This window comes from Eumetopias jubatus, unplaced genomic scaffold, assembly GCF_037043125.1.
Source record: "Eumetopias jubatus isolate StellerSeaLion01/CBP00866 unplaced genomic scaffold, mEumJub1_p1.0 scaffold_8, whole genome shotgun sequence".
NCBI classification, from domain to species: domain Eukaryota; kingdom Metazoa; phylum Chordata; class Mammalia; order Carnivora; family Otariidae; genus Eumetopias; species Eumetopias jubatus.
Genome location: NW_028274814.1, coordinates 61,259,507 through 61,274,992, shown reverse-complemented (window position 1 = coordinate 61,274,992; position 15,486 = coordinate 61,259,507). Strand labels below are relative to the sequence as shown.

The following is a 15,486-nucleotide window of genomic DNA, read 5'->3' as shown; positions in this document are numbered from 1 at the left end:
AGAAGGTGACCTGGGTGAGTTTAAAGGCATTTTTTGGAAAGAAAGTGAAAACAGATTACCGAGAGTTTAAGGCACTCTAAGTAAGGATTTAGAGTCACAGAGTTTAGAGGGAGGGTACATAACTTCATTCATTCAATATTCCATAAATATTTATTAAGTGCCTATTGTGTTGTAGACACTGGAAATACAGCAGTAAGTAATAGACAAAAATCCCTGCCCTCCTGGAGCTTAATATTCTGGTGGGAGAAAGACAAGAAAGCATAATAAATAAGTTATATAGCATATTAGAATATGGTGTTTTGGAAAAAAGAAAGCAGGAAGAGAGACAGGATTTGGGGGGAGGGAGAGATGCAATATCAAAGACGATCTTTTGGGAAAAACTCATTGGAAGGAGACGTTTATAATTCTCCTATAAGGGGACACCTGGGTGGCTCAGTCATTAAGCGGCTGCCTTCGGCTCAGGTCATGATCCCGGGGTCCTGGGATCGAGCCCAGCATCGAGCCCCGCATCAGGCTCCCTGCTCAGCAGAGACCCTGCTTCTCCTTCTCCCTCTGCCTGCCTTTCCCCCTGCTTGTGCTGTATCTCTGTCAAAAAATTTAAAAAAAGTCTCCTATAAGATCTGTGTCAGGAAGATCTGTGGCTGTGTAGTGGACATGTGTTCTGTTAGAGGCAGCAAGTGCAAATTCCTCCACAAGAAGCCTGCCTGGCATTTTCAAGGAACAGCCAGGAACCAGTGTGTGTGTGTGTGTGTGTGTGTGTGTGTGTGTGTGTGTGTGTGTGTGTGTGTGTGTGTGTGTGTGTAAGTGAGGAAAGGTAATAGGATAGAGTTCAGAGAGGCAAGGGGTGAGGGATGTCACATAATAAGACTTGGGAGATTTTTGCTTTTCTGTTAGGTGGGATGGAGCAGGATGGGAGACTCTAGAGCTGGGAGCAGAGGAGTGAACATGATCTGACACAGATATTTCATTTCTGGGGGGGCGGGGGGAGGGGAAACTTGGGCCCAATTTTTAACCTCTCTAAATTTGTTTCCTCATCTGTAAAATAGTGAAAGGTATTCGTCCTCATAAGGTTGTTGTGATGATTAAATAAGATGATATGTACAAAACACTGAGCAACTACTTGACACAGAGTAGGCACATCCTTTCCCCTTCCCTGTCTTCCACCTCCTCTCTTCTCTCTTCCACCTGGTACCAGGTGCTAGGAGAGAAAGACCAGAATAAGCCTTGCAGTTGACAGCCCACCTAAGGGGTAGGAAGAAGAGGGTGACAGTTGGTTTAAGGCCTATGTTAAGTGATGTAATAGTTTAAAATAATCATTTTATTGTGTTTTAGGATGTGGACTAGAGAGACGGAACTGGAAGTTGAGACTCAGGTGAGACTCAGATGCAGACGCCCGTCTGCCAGGCCTCAATCTTGAAAACTCACCCAAACAATTTACCTCTCTAGGTAGTTTATCAGACTCTGGGTTATGCTAGCAGTTTTAATTGTTCTGTTGTTAAACGTGTTAACTCCCTGAACGTTAACTGATTCATCTCGGTCTTCTAATTAATGTTTGAGTGATTCTCCTCAGGTCTAAACTATCAAGGGCACTTAAACACAGTTTGCCTTCTGTTTGTGCCCTCATGGGCAATAGGCACATTTGAGGTCGCTGTTTACAATGACCTGTGATGACTTCAAAACATTCATAAAAACAACAACAATAAACGACAGACCTCTCCGTTAAGATTAATGATGAAAGGCTATGTCATGTCTGTTTGGGCTTCGGGCTAGGTTCCCAGCCCCCAGTGTTGAGGCTGGTAATCACCAAGCCATAGTCAGAAAGCCCCTGGGTGGGGAACTGTCTGCCTCATGTCTCCCTAAGTCACCGAAGTCGCCTCCCACATTTGGTCACTGCATTGTTTATTTACTTGCAGTAAATAAGTTAATGAACGACCCCGAGCGGCGACGGATTTCCCGCGGCTTCTCGCAGTAGACCCCGAAAGGGTGCGGCAGGGTCGCTCACGGAGCCCCTGGCGTGCGTGTAGCCCACCACCCGCCGGCCCGGGTGCGAGTCTGCGGCTGCGAGCTGGGCTCTGCGGCTAGAGTCCCGAGGCGGGCCGCCGCGTGGGTCCGGCGGTCCCTCCTCCCCGCCCCGCCGAGGCGCCGCCCAGAACCCCCTGCTCTGCCGGCCCGGCTCCCCCACCCTTCGCCGCCCGCCACCCCCTTCCCCCGCCGGCCCGGGCCCCGCTCCTCCTCCGCTGGCCGGGCCCGGCCCCCTCCTTCTCCCCGGCGGCGCTCGCAAAGCTTCCCTCTCTTCCCTCTTCCCACACCGCCCTCAGCCGCTCCCTCCCCGCACGCGGGTCTGGAGAGGAATCGAGCGCCGCGCGCATCGATAGCTCTGCCCTCTGCGGCCGCCCGGCCCCGAACTCATCGGTGTGCTCGGAGCTCGATTTCCCTAGGCGGCGGCCGCGGCGGCGGAGGCACAGCGGCGGCGGCGGTGGCGGCGGCGGCGGTGGCGGCTGCCCGGCCAGTACTCCCGGCCCCCGCCATTTCGGACTGGGAGCGAGCGCGGCGCAGGCACTGAAGGCGGCGGCGGGGGCCAGAGGCTCGGCGGCTCCCAGGTGCGGGAGAGAGGTACGGAGCGGACCACCCTTCCTGGGCCCCTGCCCCGGTCCCGACCCTCCTCGCCGGCGCCGGGTGGGGCCGGCGGCGAGTGAATGAATTAGGGGTCCCTGGAGGGGCGGGGAGGGGGCGCGGGCGCTGAGCCCCAGCGGGCGAGCGGACCGGGTGGGGGTGTCTGCAGGGGGAGGCGCGGGGACGCGGCGACGCGGGGAATGAGGAATGGGCGGTGCGGGGCTGAGGAGGGTGAGGCTAGAGGCGGCCGCCGCTTGTGCTGCTTCCTGGACGGGGAACCCCTTCCTTCCTCCTCCCCGAGAGCCTCGGCTGGAGGCGGCCGGGGAGAAACTCGCGGGCTGGGCGGGCTGCCCCTCGGGGCGGTCGGGTGCGGTGGAGGTTACTCCCGATGCGCTCCGATCTCCCCTCCCCCTCGTCGTCCTTCTCTCTCTCTCTCTCATTCTCTCTCTCTCTCTCTCTCTCTCTCTCTCTCTCTCTCTCTGTCTCTCTCTCTCTCTCTCCCCCTTCGCTCCCACACCTCTTCCTCCCTTCCCAGCCCTCTGCTGCCTCGGTTACTGCCTTCTCTGCTGCATCTAGCATCTCTAGGACGAAGGTATAAACTTCTCCCTCGAGCGCAGACTGGACGACGGATAGTGGTCCCTTCCAGTGTGCAGGGGGTATATGAGTAATAGGAGAGGTCACGTTTTGGAAGAGCCTAAGAAAGTGCTTAGAGACCACTGTTTGTGGTTATTGTGTTTGGAAAAAATGCATCTGCAGCCGAGTTCCTGACTGCTCCCCTCCCCCATGTATGGGCTGTGACATTGCTGTGGCCACAAAGGAGGAGGTGGAGGTAGAGATGGTGGTGGAAGAACAGGTGGCCAACACCCTACAACGTAAAGCCTGTGACTTAGTGAAAAGGAAAAAGTTAATCCCAGAAGGTCTGTTTTCTTTGTCAAGTTAAAACAGAAAACCCGCAGAGCAGAATCAGGGCTTTTTCCTTGCTAGTTGAGTGTAGACAGCAATAGCTAAAATCGTACTTAAAGTTTAATTTGCCAGTTCTTGTCCTTTCCCCTATCTCTTGTATATTACCTTTATCCTTACAAATTTGACCGCCGTCCCAAGAGTTATTACAGTACTCCTAAATAGCGCGCATTTTTTTTTTCAAACTGACTTGCAAGAGGAGTTAATTGTAGCAATCTTCCAGCCAACTGCCTGAAATGCTCTTAGGCATGTACATGCTTTAGCTGAAGTCCTAAGCTAGCATTTTTAAATCTTGACATTTATCAAAACAAGGGTTAAAACAGAAAGGTATTTTCTAGTTTTTATACAATATATGTGTTATTTGTAATGGTTGAAAAAGAAATTACAAAGGGAAAAATTCTGTTCCTAATCATCATCTCAGAATCAACCATATGAGTGATGTCACTTTAGGTGACTAAGGTCCAAAATGCTGACTTGACCATGAGATAGACTATAGACATCAAATATGGTTGATACCAGTATACTGTTTACTTTGAGACTGTAGCCATCCTCAGGCATACTTGATTTTAAGAGACCGTAGATGAGAGGATAATTCAGTTTTATGACAAAAGTGGTTTTCCTTTTCCCTTAACAAAATGTTGGGTTCTAGTCCCACTTTACCCCTCTGTAGCTGTCTTAGCTTTGGGTGAGGGGGCTGTTTCTGGCCTATGATTTTCAGTAAGTCTCCTTGGGAACCCAGTTTTCTCCAGTGGATTTAAATATTACTTGGTTTCTAAAATAATTCAGGGATTTTTTTTCTTTTCCAGAAAGAACAGCTGCATAAACAGGTAGACCAGAAGGTGTGTGTTTCTCAGCACTTACACAGTTAAGCTCTAATCTCTTATCTTGTTCACTGTATCTCCTAGGCTAGCAAACTTTTTAGCTGCAAGGACACCTTATACTCTTGAAAATTATTGAAGATCCCTATATGGGGTATGTCACTAAGTACCATAATACAAATTAAAACTGAGAATTTACAAAATTAATTCATTTAAAAATAGAAATAATAAGCCTATTACTTGGGAACATAATAGCATTTTTATGAAGACTTTTTCAAAACAAACAAAAATTAGAATAGTGACATTGTTTCACATTTTTGCTAATCTCTTTAACTATATTGCTTAATAGAAGACATCTGCTTGTCTGCTTCTGCACTCTATTGTGATCACATCTGGAAAACTACACTTGTTAACGAATAAGAGTGGAAAGGGTAAATAACATTGCAGTAGTAATGGTATTAGTATTATTGGTTTTGGCCTCTTGGACCCCCCAAAAGTTTTAGGAATGCTGCTGGATACTTGGACCACAGTTTGATAACTACTGTTCTAGGCTACCCAAATTGTTTTAGGGGGTGGGATAGGCAGGGAGCTAGAGTACATTTTGGTGTGATTCTCCTCATTGTTCCCCATTTCCTATTGCCTGTATTTGGAATAAAAAAGCGGGAGCGAACAGGATAAGATAAATGCTTGGGAGAGGCTCCCAAGGTGGCCTAGCAAATAAGGCTGGGTGGCACAAAATAGGCCAGGGGGCTGTAATATAATAGTCTTTGATACAACAGTTGTCTAGCCTAACTGTTCTTTGTGAGAAGACTCAGGAATAGTGTAAGGAAGTAATGGTTAGTATGTTATCATTTGGAACTTTCTTTGTGGGGGCTTATTTGGATAATTCTTGGTCTTCAGTTAATATAATACTGCATGCACTATAGTGTTTATATTTGCACATTCATTAATTTAGAATAACTTATCCTGTAATTGTGCATTTACTGCCATTCTTTCTGCAGTTCAATCCTTATTTTTAATAATGTAGTTATTGGGGGAGAAGAAGATAAAATTAAATAAATTCACTTTATTTCAAAAAGTTTGAAACAGCTGATTAAAAAATATTTTCTGTCTTGAGCTGTCAACCTTATAAGTTGCCAATATTTATTTCAGTTGTTGAGAGACTATGTACAAGGAGCAGAGAGTAAAAGTCGCTGAGAAGTATTCACTTACAGCTTTTAAAATTCCTCTCATTAAAAGCAGTGCTTATCTTTAAATTTTATATACTTAAATTTTTCTGGTGCAAAGTGCTTTTCTCAGCACTAATATAGGATTATATATTGTGACAGATGATGAAGTCACCCATACTGAATAGTTCAAAATTCTTAAAATTCTCTTAGTTTTTATACACCATTATTTTCACCAGCAGATATTTTACAGATTGAAATGTTATCAAATCTGCTTTGGTGTCTCAATTTTTATTTCCCCACTACACAATCCAGCTTTATTTGTCAGTCTTCCCTTTGCCCCCCATCTGACTCTTGTTAACTCCAGGAGAACTGCTATGATGATGCTTTTAAAAAGTTTTCTATAGCTGTTGGCTCTGACAAAGGCACTCAGCGTATCCACTTGTAACTCTTAGGGGCCAGAGTCAACTAGGAATACTGTAGAGGTAGCTGTCAACAAGTTTTGTGTGGGTGTGTCCACAGGGTATAGGCTCTTCTACTGAGTGAAGTCATGGCATGTTCCTTTGAGAGCCATTAACTGCTACAGAACAGCAGACTGGCTGTTTAGATAGAACAACCTGAATATAAGATAAAAGAACTTTGTACTCTGAATGCATTTTTCTCAAATGTTGATGGGAGAGTTTGTAAACAAAGTGCAATTCATTACAATACTCATCTGTAGTCAAGTGAAGTTTTCATCACTGAATTTGGTGAAGCATTTTGAAATAATTTTTTTATATAAGGGTGAATTTGTGTTAAAAGGTATTGATAGAGTGGGTTATATTAACCTCATGTTCTAATTTATATTAACCACATGTTCTAATTTAGTCACATTTTCATTATTTTTATTATAAGGCCTGCTGAAAATGACTGAATATAAACTTGTGGTAGTTGGAGCTGGTGGCGTAGGCAAGAGTGCCTTGACGATACAGCTAATTCAGAATCACTTTGTGGATGAATATGATCCTACAATAGAGGTAAATTTTATTTTAATATGCATATTGATTTGTGCAGGCCCATTCTTTGGGTACAAAAAGAAGGTTTCTCTGATCATTTTTTGTGACTACTCATTACAAGGCAGTTATACTGAAAATGATTTTACCAAGTTTTCCGAAATGTGCTTGGGTTCCATGGCTTCATTCTGAAGTTATATATACAACCAGAGATTTGGAGAGCCCTTCTCTCTAGAGAATATTAAGATGTATAATGTTCGTTCTATGTTAGTATATGTGTTTTTTAATTTTAAGTGTATTTCAGAGTTCGGTGAGAGGGTAAAGATGTGAATTTACATCTTCCAAATTCAAACAGTCATTAAAAAAATGGCTATTTTTATGGGTTTTTTTGCTATTTTATTTTATTTTTAAATGATTTTATTTATTCATTCGAGACACAGAGATAGAGAGGGAGTATGAGCAGGGGGAGAGGCAGAGGGAGAGGGAGAAGCAGGCTCCCTGCTGAGCCAGGAGCCGGAAGTGGGAAGTGGGGCTCCATCTCAGGACCCTGGGATCATGACCTGAGCTGAAGGCAGACACTTAACCATCTCAGCCACCGAGGCTCCCCTTTTTTGCCATTTTAATGTCACATACAGGTTATAGTTGAATTGTACTGGTAAAATGTAATCATTTGGTGGTTGGTTTTTAAAAAAACCACTTAGGGGCACCTGGGTGGCTCAGTCGTTAAGCATCTGCCTTCGGCTCAGGTCATGATCCCAGGGTCCTGGGATCGAGTCCTGCATTGGGCTCCCTGCTCCACGGGAAGCCTGCTTCTCCCTCTCCCACTCCCCCTGCTTGTGTTCCCTCTCTAGCTGGCTCTCTCTCTGTCAAATAAATAAATAAAATCTTAAAAAAAAAAAATAAAAAAAATAAAAAAACACTTAATTAGTAGCATTTTCCGTTTTCACATTGAAGTAGGGGAGAACCTATAGCTAGCTACTGATACATTTTAAAATCTCATTCTTTGTGTATTTTATATCTGTATCTGTATCAGGTGCTACATAAGGGTACCACTATCAATCCCTACCTTTGCTTTGCAGCCCTCTTTTAATTTACTCAAAGAAATGTTAGAATTGCTTTTATTACAAATTGATTACTAAATTTTTTAAACTTTTTTAATTCATGAAAAATTGCCAAAGTAAAGGCCAACAGCAAAATAATAGAATAAAGGCCTGCAAGAGACCTTGAGAGGTCACATAATATTTCCTACTGCCTTCTGGCAGCGCTATACTCAAATTATCTCAAGCAGATAAGGATTTATTTAATCCTAAAGACCTGCAGGAGGGGATGGCACATCACTGTCCTTGTTAACTCACTTCCAGATTGTAATTATGAACGTATTTTACACATAATCTGAATATATATGTTAACTGCAACATCAGTGGAGATGGAAATAAATATATCACTTGTCTTTGAAATAGACTTATGTTGTTAGTTTATTTCTTAGACTTATTATCCCAGGTTAAGCAGTCCTAATCCCTTAGCTTTTATTCTGGGTCTGCAGATCATATCATTTTTTTAATCAGCTCTGAAAAATTTCCCAGAACTTTCTCTGAGTCTCTCGCTGTGGAATCTGGAACAGGTTAAGATGCCCTGTTAAGGGACTGTGCTGTACGATGTCTTCAAGAACACTTTGACTGCATTGAGGTAGATTCTAAGGGCATTGGTGGCCTTGGCAAGATGTTTATGCAGTTAGAACTTTGAGGATTGATTAGACAGCTTCATAAGGAAATGTCAAATATTTTTGGTACTGCAGGAAAAAAAGAGAGAAATGACACTTATTTGCAAAGATATGATTTAAATCTAGCCAGCTTTTATTTGGCATGAAGAAAGGGGAAGAGTCTAACTGAAGTGGACCACCTGTATAATAGTCTTCTATATTTTCTCTTGACAAGTCAGTTCGGTGCTGTATGATGGTTTTGTTTTTTTCTTTTTTTCTTTGAGGAGGATTAAATAGTTCACCCAATTCGAAAACCAGGGTTACTTGGCATACTCCATTTAAATCAGAAGTAAAAGGAAGTTTTAATAGAATTCCGGTTAAACACGGAAGTTTTCCTGGGATTTTGGAAGGTGATTTTAGCAGAAGTGCTCTCCATCTTCTTTGAAAGTCCAAGGGATTCCATTACACTCTGTTTCCTGTGTGCTATACGAGATAATGTGATAAAACATGTTGGGAAGCCTTTCTGTCAGAATTGTTAGAAGTACAATATAGATCTAAAATAAAGCCAAAAGTTAATCCTTTGAGTGAAGGTAGAAAAAGTTTATAAATTCAAACCCCTAACTCTGATTATGATTTCTGCCAGGGCAGAAGACTTGACTCTGGGGAAGCATTGATTACCTGTGAACTTTGAAACTTTGACATTCCCTCACTAGTTTAGCCATCCGGGAAAAACTATCAGATTGTCTCTTGTTTTCCAAATTACAGTGAGTCTTAGGGAACTGACACATTAAATTCTTGGTGTAGTTCAATTACAAGAAAGACAAGATAATTTAGTAGCTTATTTTAATAAACAGTGGTTAAGCAAAAATGCTGACTTGATTTTTTATAATAAAAAGTTTAAAAAGGAGATTTGGGGATATCACTACTGCTATTAGGTTTTGATTGGTGAATAATGTAGGTCAAAGAGAAAATGAAGGAGCACATAGACTGCACATTTGGAATTCTCATCAGTTTTCCTGAACTAAAACAAATGGAAAGAAATTTTTTTAAAAATTAAAGAATACCATTTTCTAGTGGTTTAGAATTTACAAAGATTTATACTAGGAGGTAGATAAAGAAGGTGGTCATTGTTTCTTTCATTTTATAGATAAAAATGGTCTCTCAGAGGTTATAACTTGCCTGAGAATACTTAGCTAGTAAATAGTGGACTTTTAAGTTTTCTGAGACCAAGTTAAGTGGGATTTCCACTGTACCCTTGTATACACAGCTTTAAAAATGAGAAATTAGTCTTTAAGCTAGGAAGCTATTTAATATTGGAGGCTGATTCAGATTTATCGATATACCAAAATTTGAACTTAGCTTCCTCTCCAGTGGCATCTTAATGGCAGAGATATGATATAAAATTAAACGGGCATGATGCATAGATAGATCATGCTTATATTTGAGTCTGTGTACATGATAATCAGCTTCTGTTTTGAAACATTTTACCTTTATCTTTTGTGAAGTTCACCAAAGAGTTCCAGAAGAGTTCTGTTAATGTGACACTTATAATTCAGTCTAAGTATTATGCCCTTCTTCGATGAAAGTTTCCTACTCAGTAAGGATGATGGATTCTTGATTGGATTGATTTGTTCCATCTTTATTGCTCTGAGCTGTGGAGTATTTATTCAAGATTTATCAGTTTCTCTTTTTACTTTTTCATGTTAACTATGGAATTTATTTTACTTGCTGAATAAGGTGTAGTAGCTAGATCATTTGTACTATTAAACCAGTATTGAAGAATGGTGTGAGAAAAGAAAGCATTGTATAATGTTGAAAGCCGTTATTTTTCTGGTCTTATATTTAATGTAGCAGTAGTTATCAATGAGGGGTGAGTGACTTTGTTTCCTGGGGACATTTGGCAATATCTAGAGATATTTTTGGTTGTTACGTCTTGAGAAGGGGCACTGCTACTGGCACCTGTGGAGGCAGGGACGCTGTTAAACTTCCTACGGTGCACAAGATAGCTCCCACAACAGTGAGCTGGCCTCAAGTGTCCGTAGTGCTGAGGTTGAGACCCTCCTATGTGTTATATAAAGCTTTCAACATCTCTGTCAACTTGAAGTCTCTGAATAAGGTTTATGATAGATACTCTAACATAGCACAGATTTAAACTTTACCTTTTCTAAACTAATAGTATATTATTTTAGCTGATTCTAGCATTCTATTAAAACATTGTTTTTAAAATAAAGTACACAGTAATTTTGTAAATGCATTTCTCAGGGCTTTGGCCAGCTCTTCCCCCCCCTTTCAAGTGAGTGCCCTCTACTGGTCAATTTATTTGCTTTTATAATAAGTAACAATGAAATACCAGGTTTGGGTATTTTTCCTACTTAAACTGTGGGTATGATCAGTTTATAAATAAGTCAGTTTTATTTAGAAGTCTGATTTTATATAATTTTTAAAAATCTAAAGTGTCAGTTTTATTCTCTGCTAATATTAAGATTACTGTGTGAACTAGTTAGGCCTAACTAATTAAATACATAGGTGAATATTTTTAACTAAGAAAGGAAATGTGGCAGTGAAGGAGAAAATGGGGTGGTTCCGTTGTTAACCCTTACTGAGGTTACTTTGAGGGAATGGGAATAAAAAGTGGCACTTTGACTCTGAATTTCTTTCCATGCACATAGGAGCTACGCTACAGACTTCAAAGCTTAGTGATGTGTTACATGGGGTGTTAGGAAAGGGCCTATTGGAAAGTGGTAATTGTGACAGTTCACATCGTATAGATTTTTTTTTTATAGTACTGTAGAATAGTTGTGAGCACCTGATTTTTAGAATAAAGTAACACAAAATACAGGCCTTGTGTTTAGGTCAATTTAAGAATAAGTATTTATTTAATAATAATAACTGCTTATTGAGACCTGAATGTTAAAAATTATCAGACATGTTTTATTCTTACTTGAATTTTTATAAATACAAAGCTTTACAAACATAGAAGTGAAAGTTGGTAACAGAAATAAGTGAAAGGAAAAAATATTTTTATGATTTGGCATCTGTTAAAAGATTCTGGTTTTAACAAGATTCTGGTTTTAACAACACGACTAATTCCTTAATTCCATAATAATTATTCAGTGCCCACTCTACCATACAGGCTTCCTAGGGGCTGGAGATACTTTGAGAAGCAAAAGGGACCAGATCGCACTGCCTTCATGAAGCTTTCTGGCCTTAAATGTATTTTGAAGAGCGTGCTTCTGGACAATGATCCTAATTCTATTTAACGTAATTTAGAGGCTTTGTGCTTTAGGAGGGCATTAGATTTCTTGCATCTCCTCTAACTATATTGTCACAGGGTGCCTAGGTTTATAGGCAATTATATTATTGTAATCTTAATAAAATTAGTAGAAATGGGTAGTAAAAATAAAATATTTGAGAGGATTAAATAGGGACACAGTGCTTATGTTAGGTAATTTTTCAGCTGCTTATTTTGAAAATTTCCAACCTATGGAAAAGTAGTGAAAAGTAATACTGTGAATACCTGTTAGCGTTAAACAGGTTACATTGATTATTTGGTTAAGGTGATGTCTATCAGTTTTCTGTCGATGTAAAGGTATCTTCTTTTTCTTTAGTATGTACCCTAAGGGGAGATGCTTTGAGACTATAAACTATCCTGTTCTCCAACATACTTGCACTCAGTGGGATACAGCGTCCATGATAATCCTTGCCAGAATAAGTTACTACAATAGTGGTTGCAGAATGGTAGGTCATCTTATAACCCTATCATTACTAGTTAACATCTTCTATACTTACTAGTTAACATCTACCATAGATTGATTATTTATTTATTAATTATTAGAGAGAGAGAGAGAGAGAGAGAGCACAAGCAGGGGGAGGGGCAGAGGGAGAGGGAGAAGCAGACTCTCCACTGAGCAGAGAGAGCCCAACATGGGGCTTGATCCCAGGACCCTGGGATCATGACCTGAGCCGAAGGCAGACGCTTAACTGACTGAGCCAGCCAGGTGCCCCAACATCCATAAATAAGGGCTCTCTCTTTTCTCTTCTCTCCCCTTGTTTGTTTTTTTCTTATTTGTATTAGTGTGGACACATGGATTCTTTTTTTATTCAACATATTCAAGTCTATTACTGTACTTTATTTTTTGATCTCAGATTTGTTTTTTTTTGTTTTGTTTTTTTTTAAGATTTTTATTTGTTTATTTAACAGAGAGAGAGACCGCGAGAGCAGGAACATGAGCAGGGGGAGTGGGAGAGGGAGAAGCAGGCTTCCTGCTGAGCAGGGAGCCTAATATGGGGCTCGATCCCAGGACCCCGGGATTATGACCTGAGCCAAAGGCAGATGCTTAATGACTGAGCCACCCAGGCGCCCCTCAGATTTGTTTTTGATATGGCCAATGAATCCCTTTCAAGCTGGCCTCTGTATCCTTTTGACAGGTCTCTATCAGATTCTGAGCTCTTTCTTATTTTCCGGCACAGTGTGTTCCAGGTGCACGTTGTACTTTCCGTGTCTTCACCCTGGATTCAGCCATTTGTCCTAAGAGTCCTGATTCCTTTTGGTGGGGAATGGTATTTAGAAATTAAGACCCAGATGTTAGAGGGGTGCCTGGCTGCCTCTGTGGGTGTGGAGATTACTTTAAAAAAAAAAAAAAAAGACCTAGATGTTAGGTATGCTTATTGCTACTGGGGTGTCACTTCTTCTAGACCCTTTCAACAGACAGAACTGAGAAATATATTTTATTTAAAAATCATGAGTTCCTTCTTCCTCACCTTCCTCCATTATCTTTTTCTCCCATGGTGAGAACCCTGGTTCTACCTTGTATACATTTCATTGTTAAATATCAGACAGCTGTTGAAATAAAGTATCAGTCTTCAATTCTTTTCTTGCAGTATTATCTTAAGTAATACAGATCAAGTGAGTTAACATTAGGTTAGCTTCTGTATTCATGGAATTGGGATTAAACATTTTTCTTCACTGACAAAAGTAGGGATCCTTTCCATTTTCAAAATATTCATAAACCACTTAGGAAAACATCTAGGAAAAGATTGAGCTATTTGGGTATATGAAAATTAAGACATCATTAAAAATACAAGGAAACCTGGGAAAAGTATTTGCATCATATATCCATCAGGAAGCTCTCATATATAAATTAGAAAAAAGCAAACATCCAAATGGAATAAAAAAGAAGCTAAGGATATAAATAGACAACCTATCCATCAAAAATAAATAAGACAAATGACATATAAACATATAAAAAGATACTTTATTAATATAAAAATGCAAGTTCAAAACAATGAAATTTTTCACTTTGATATTGGCTGCTGGGAAGGGTGTGTAGGCAAGTGTACTCTTAATGAGGTAGTGGAAGTGTACCTTTTTATGAACGTTCTGGAAGTCAGTTTGGCAGTATGTATCAAAATGTAAACTGCATGTTCTTTGACCAAGTAATTTCACTTTTAGGAATTTATCCCAACCATTCAATTGGATAAATGTTTAAGATGTATAACACATGGGGGCACCCGGGTGGCTCAGATGGTTAAGCGTCTGCCTTCGGCTCGGGTCATGATCCCAGGGTCCTGGGATCGAGCCCCGCATCGGGCTCCCTGCTCGGCGGGGAGCCTGCTTCTCCCTCTGCTTCTCTCTCTCTCTCTCTCTGTCTCTCATGAATAAATAAATAAAATCTTTAAAAAAAAAAAAAGATGTATAACACATAGGAATGTTTCTTGCAGTGTTGTTTATGACTTTTGAAAATGGAAATAATCCGCATGGCTACCAATGGGTAAAGTAAATTATGATATATCTATACAAATTATATCATTGTCAAAAAGATTAGGTAGATCTGTATGTACTAACATTGAAAAATACCCATTATGTAAGTGAAGCTGCATCATAGTACATTGTGTAGAGTTTGATTCCATTTATATAAAACTGTGAATATGTACATAAAATATGGTAGTTTAGTCAGACTCATCTCTAGTATTTGGTTTTTAAAAATGAGCATAATACTTTCTGAGAGGGAAAAGTAAATACTCATTTTTGAGGGAGAAAAGTCACTAACATATTATCTACCATTAGATTACTTCATATTTACTTTCTTCCCCTTTTTAAAGCCTCAACAGATTGGACAATGCAGAGGTATCTTGGATAAAGAATTTGGTATTAGGCCAATTAAAGAAGAGCTGAGAGAGATATAATAACAAAACATGAAAATTTTATTGGCATCTGTAGTTTTAAGATTGGATCCATGCTCGATCCTGCCTCACATTCTGACCTTGGCATCGAGTGATAATTTATGGCAGAATGCCACATGACTTCAATAGTTACAGATGTATGCTTATTATATCTTTATTTTCAAAATCTGTTATGCAGATTTTCCTTGAGTTTATTCAGATTTTTGAACCAGTTTTATCTCTTGCAAGTAGTACACATTTTATTCTCTCTAGTCTTAAGCGAAGATTCAACATTCTCATAAAGTATTTAGTAAAGAAATTTTTGTTTTCTTTATTTTTACTATTAATGAATATCTTAATCAAAACTTCTGTCATGAGAACAAGCTCTTTTAACACCCTTGCTGCTTAATCAAAACAGAGATCCTTTGTAATCTTCAGAGTTTTAGCCCTCCTTCCCTGGAGCTTGTCCAGCACCATTGTATTTATTTTGAAATATGGTGACCAGTTTTGCAAAAAGTAGTCCAAGTGTAGTTGTTCAGTGATCTTATAAAGACAGGATACTACTGTTGCTGTGTAGTTCATAGTAGCCAGTGGCCTAGCCCCTAACCTTTTTGGCCTGTAATAGCATGTGCAATGTAATATATAAAATCATACAGTTAACTTGTTATAGCACTTTTCATTTTATAAAGGATTTTCATAGTCTTTAATCCTAAGCTATGCAAAATCCTGTATGGTATTATTTACCTACTTTTACCGCTGAAGGAACAATGGCTTACAGTACATGAGACATTAAAGTAGTTTGCCCGCACTCATACCACAAGTAAGTGGAGTTCTGCAGCTGCCCCTAGATGGACAATTCAGGAGTATATCTTTAGCCTAGATTTCTGTCCTGAGCGCCAGATCTGTATAGCAAGCTGCCTCCAGGTCATGGCCACCAGAACAACCCATAAACGTGGAAATCGACTTGCCCCAAATTGAACTCATCTTTTCCTCTACTCTTACCCTCTGTTCCTATGCCCAGTTAGTAAACTGCCATTAAAAAAATTGAGATAAAATCCATATAGCATAAAATTCAT

At 40.3% G+C, this 15,486-nt stretch overlaps 1 protein-coding gene across 3 annotated transcripts in view; it reads left to right on the top strand.

Annotated features, from left to right (window-relative positions):
- The first annotated feature begins 2,450 nt into the window (after window positions 1-2,450).
- KRAS (KRas proto-oncogene, GTPase) overlaps window positions 2,451-15,486 on the top strand; it is a 39,369-nt gene continuing 26,333 nt past the window's right edge. Inside the window, exons 1-3 of one of the 3 annotated variants that reach the window (XM_028113165.2) lie at window positions 2,551-2,613; window positions 4,380-4,412; window positions 6,452-6,573. In XM_028113165.2, the coding sequence (XP_027968966.1) occupies window positions 6,463-6,573 (111 nt within the window). In that variant the 5' untranslated portion in view covers window positions 2,551-2,613; window positions 4,380-4,412; window positions 6,452-6,462. Of the gene's footprint in view, window positions 2,614-4,379; window positions 4,413-6,451; window positions 6,574-15,486 lie in introns of all 3 variants that reach the window. The other 2 variants (XM_028113167.2, XM_028113166.2) reach the window with 2 other exon arrangements.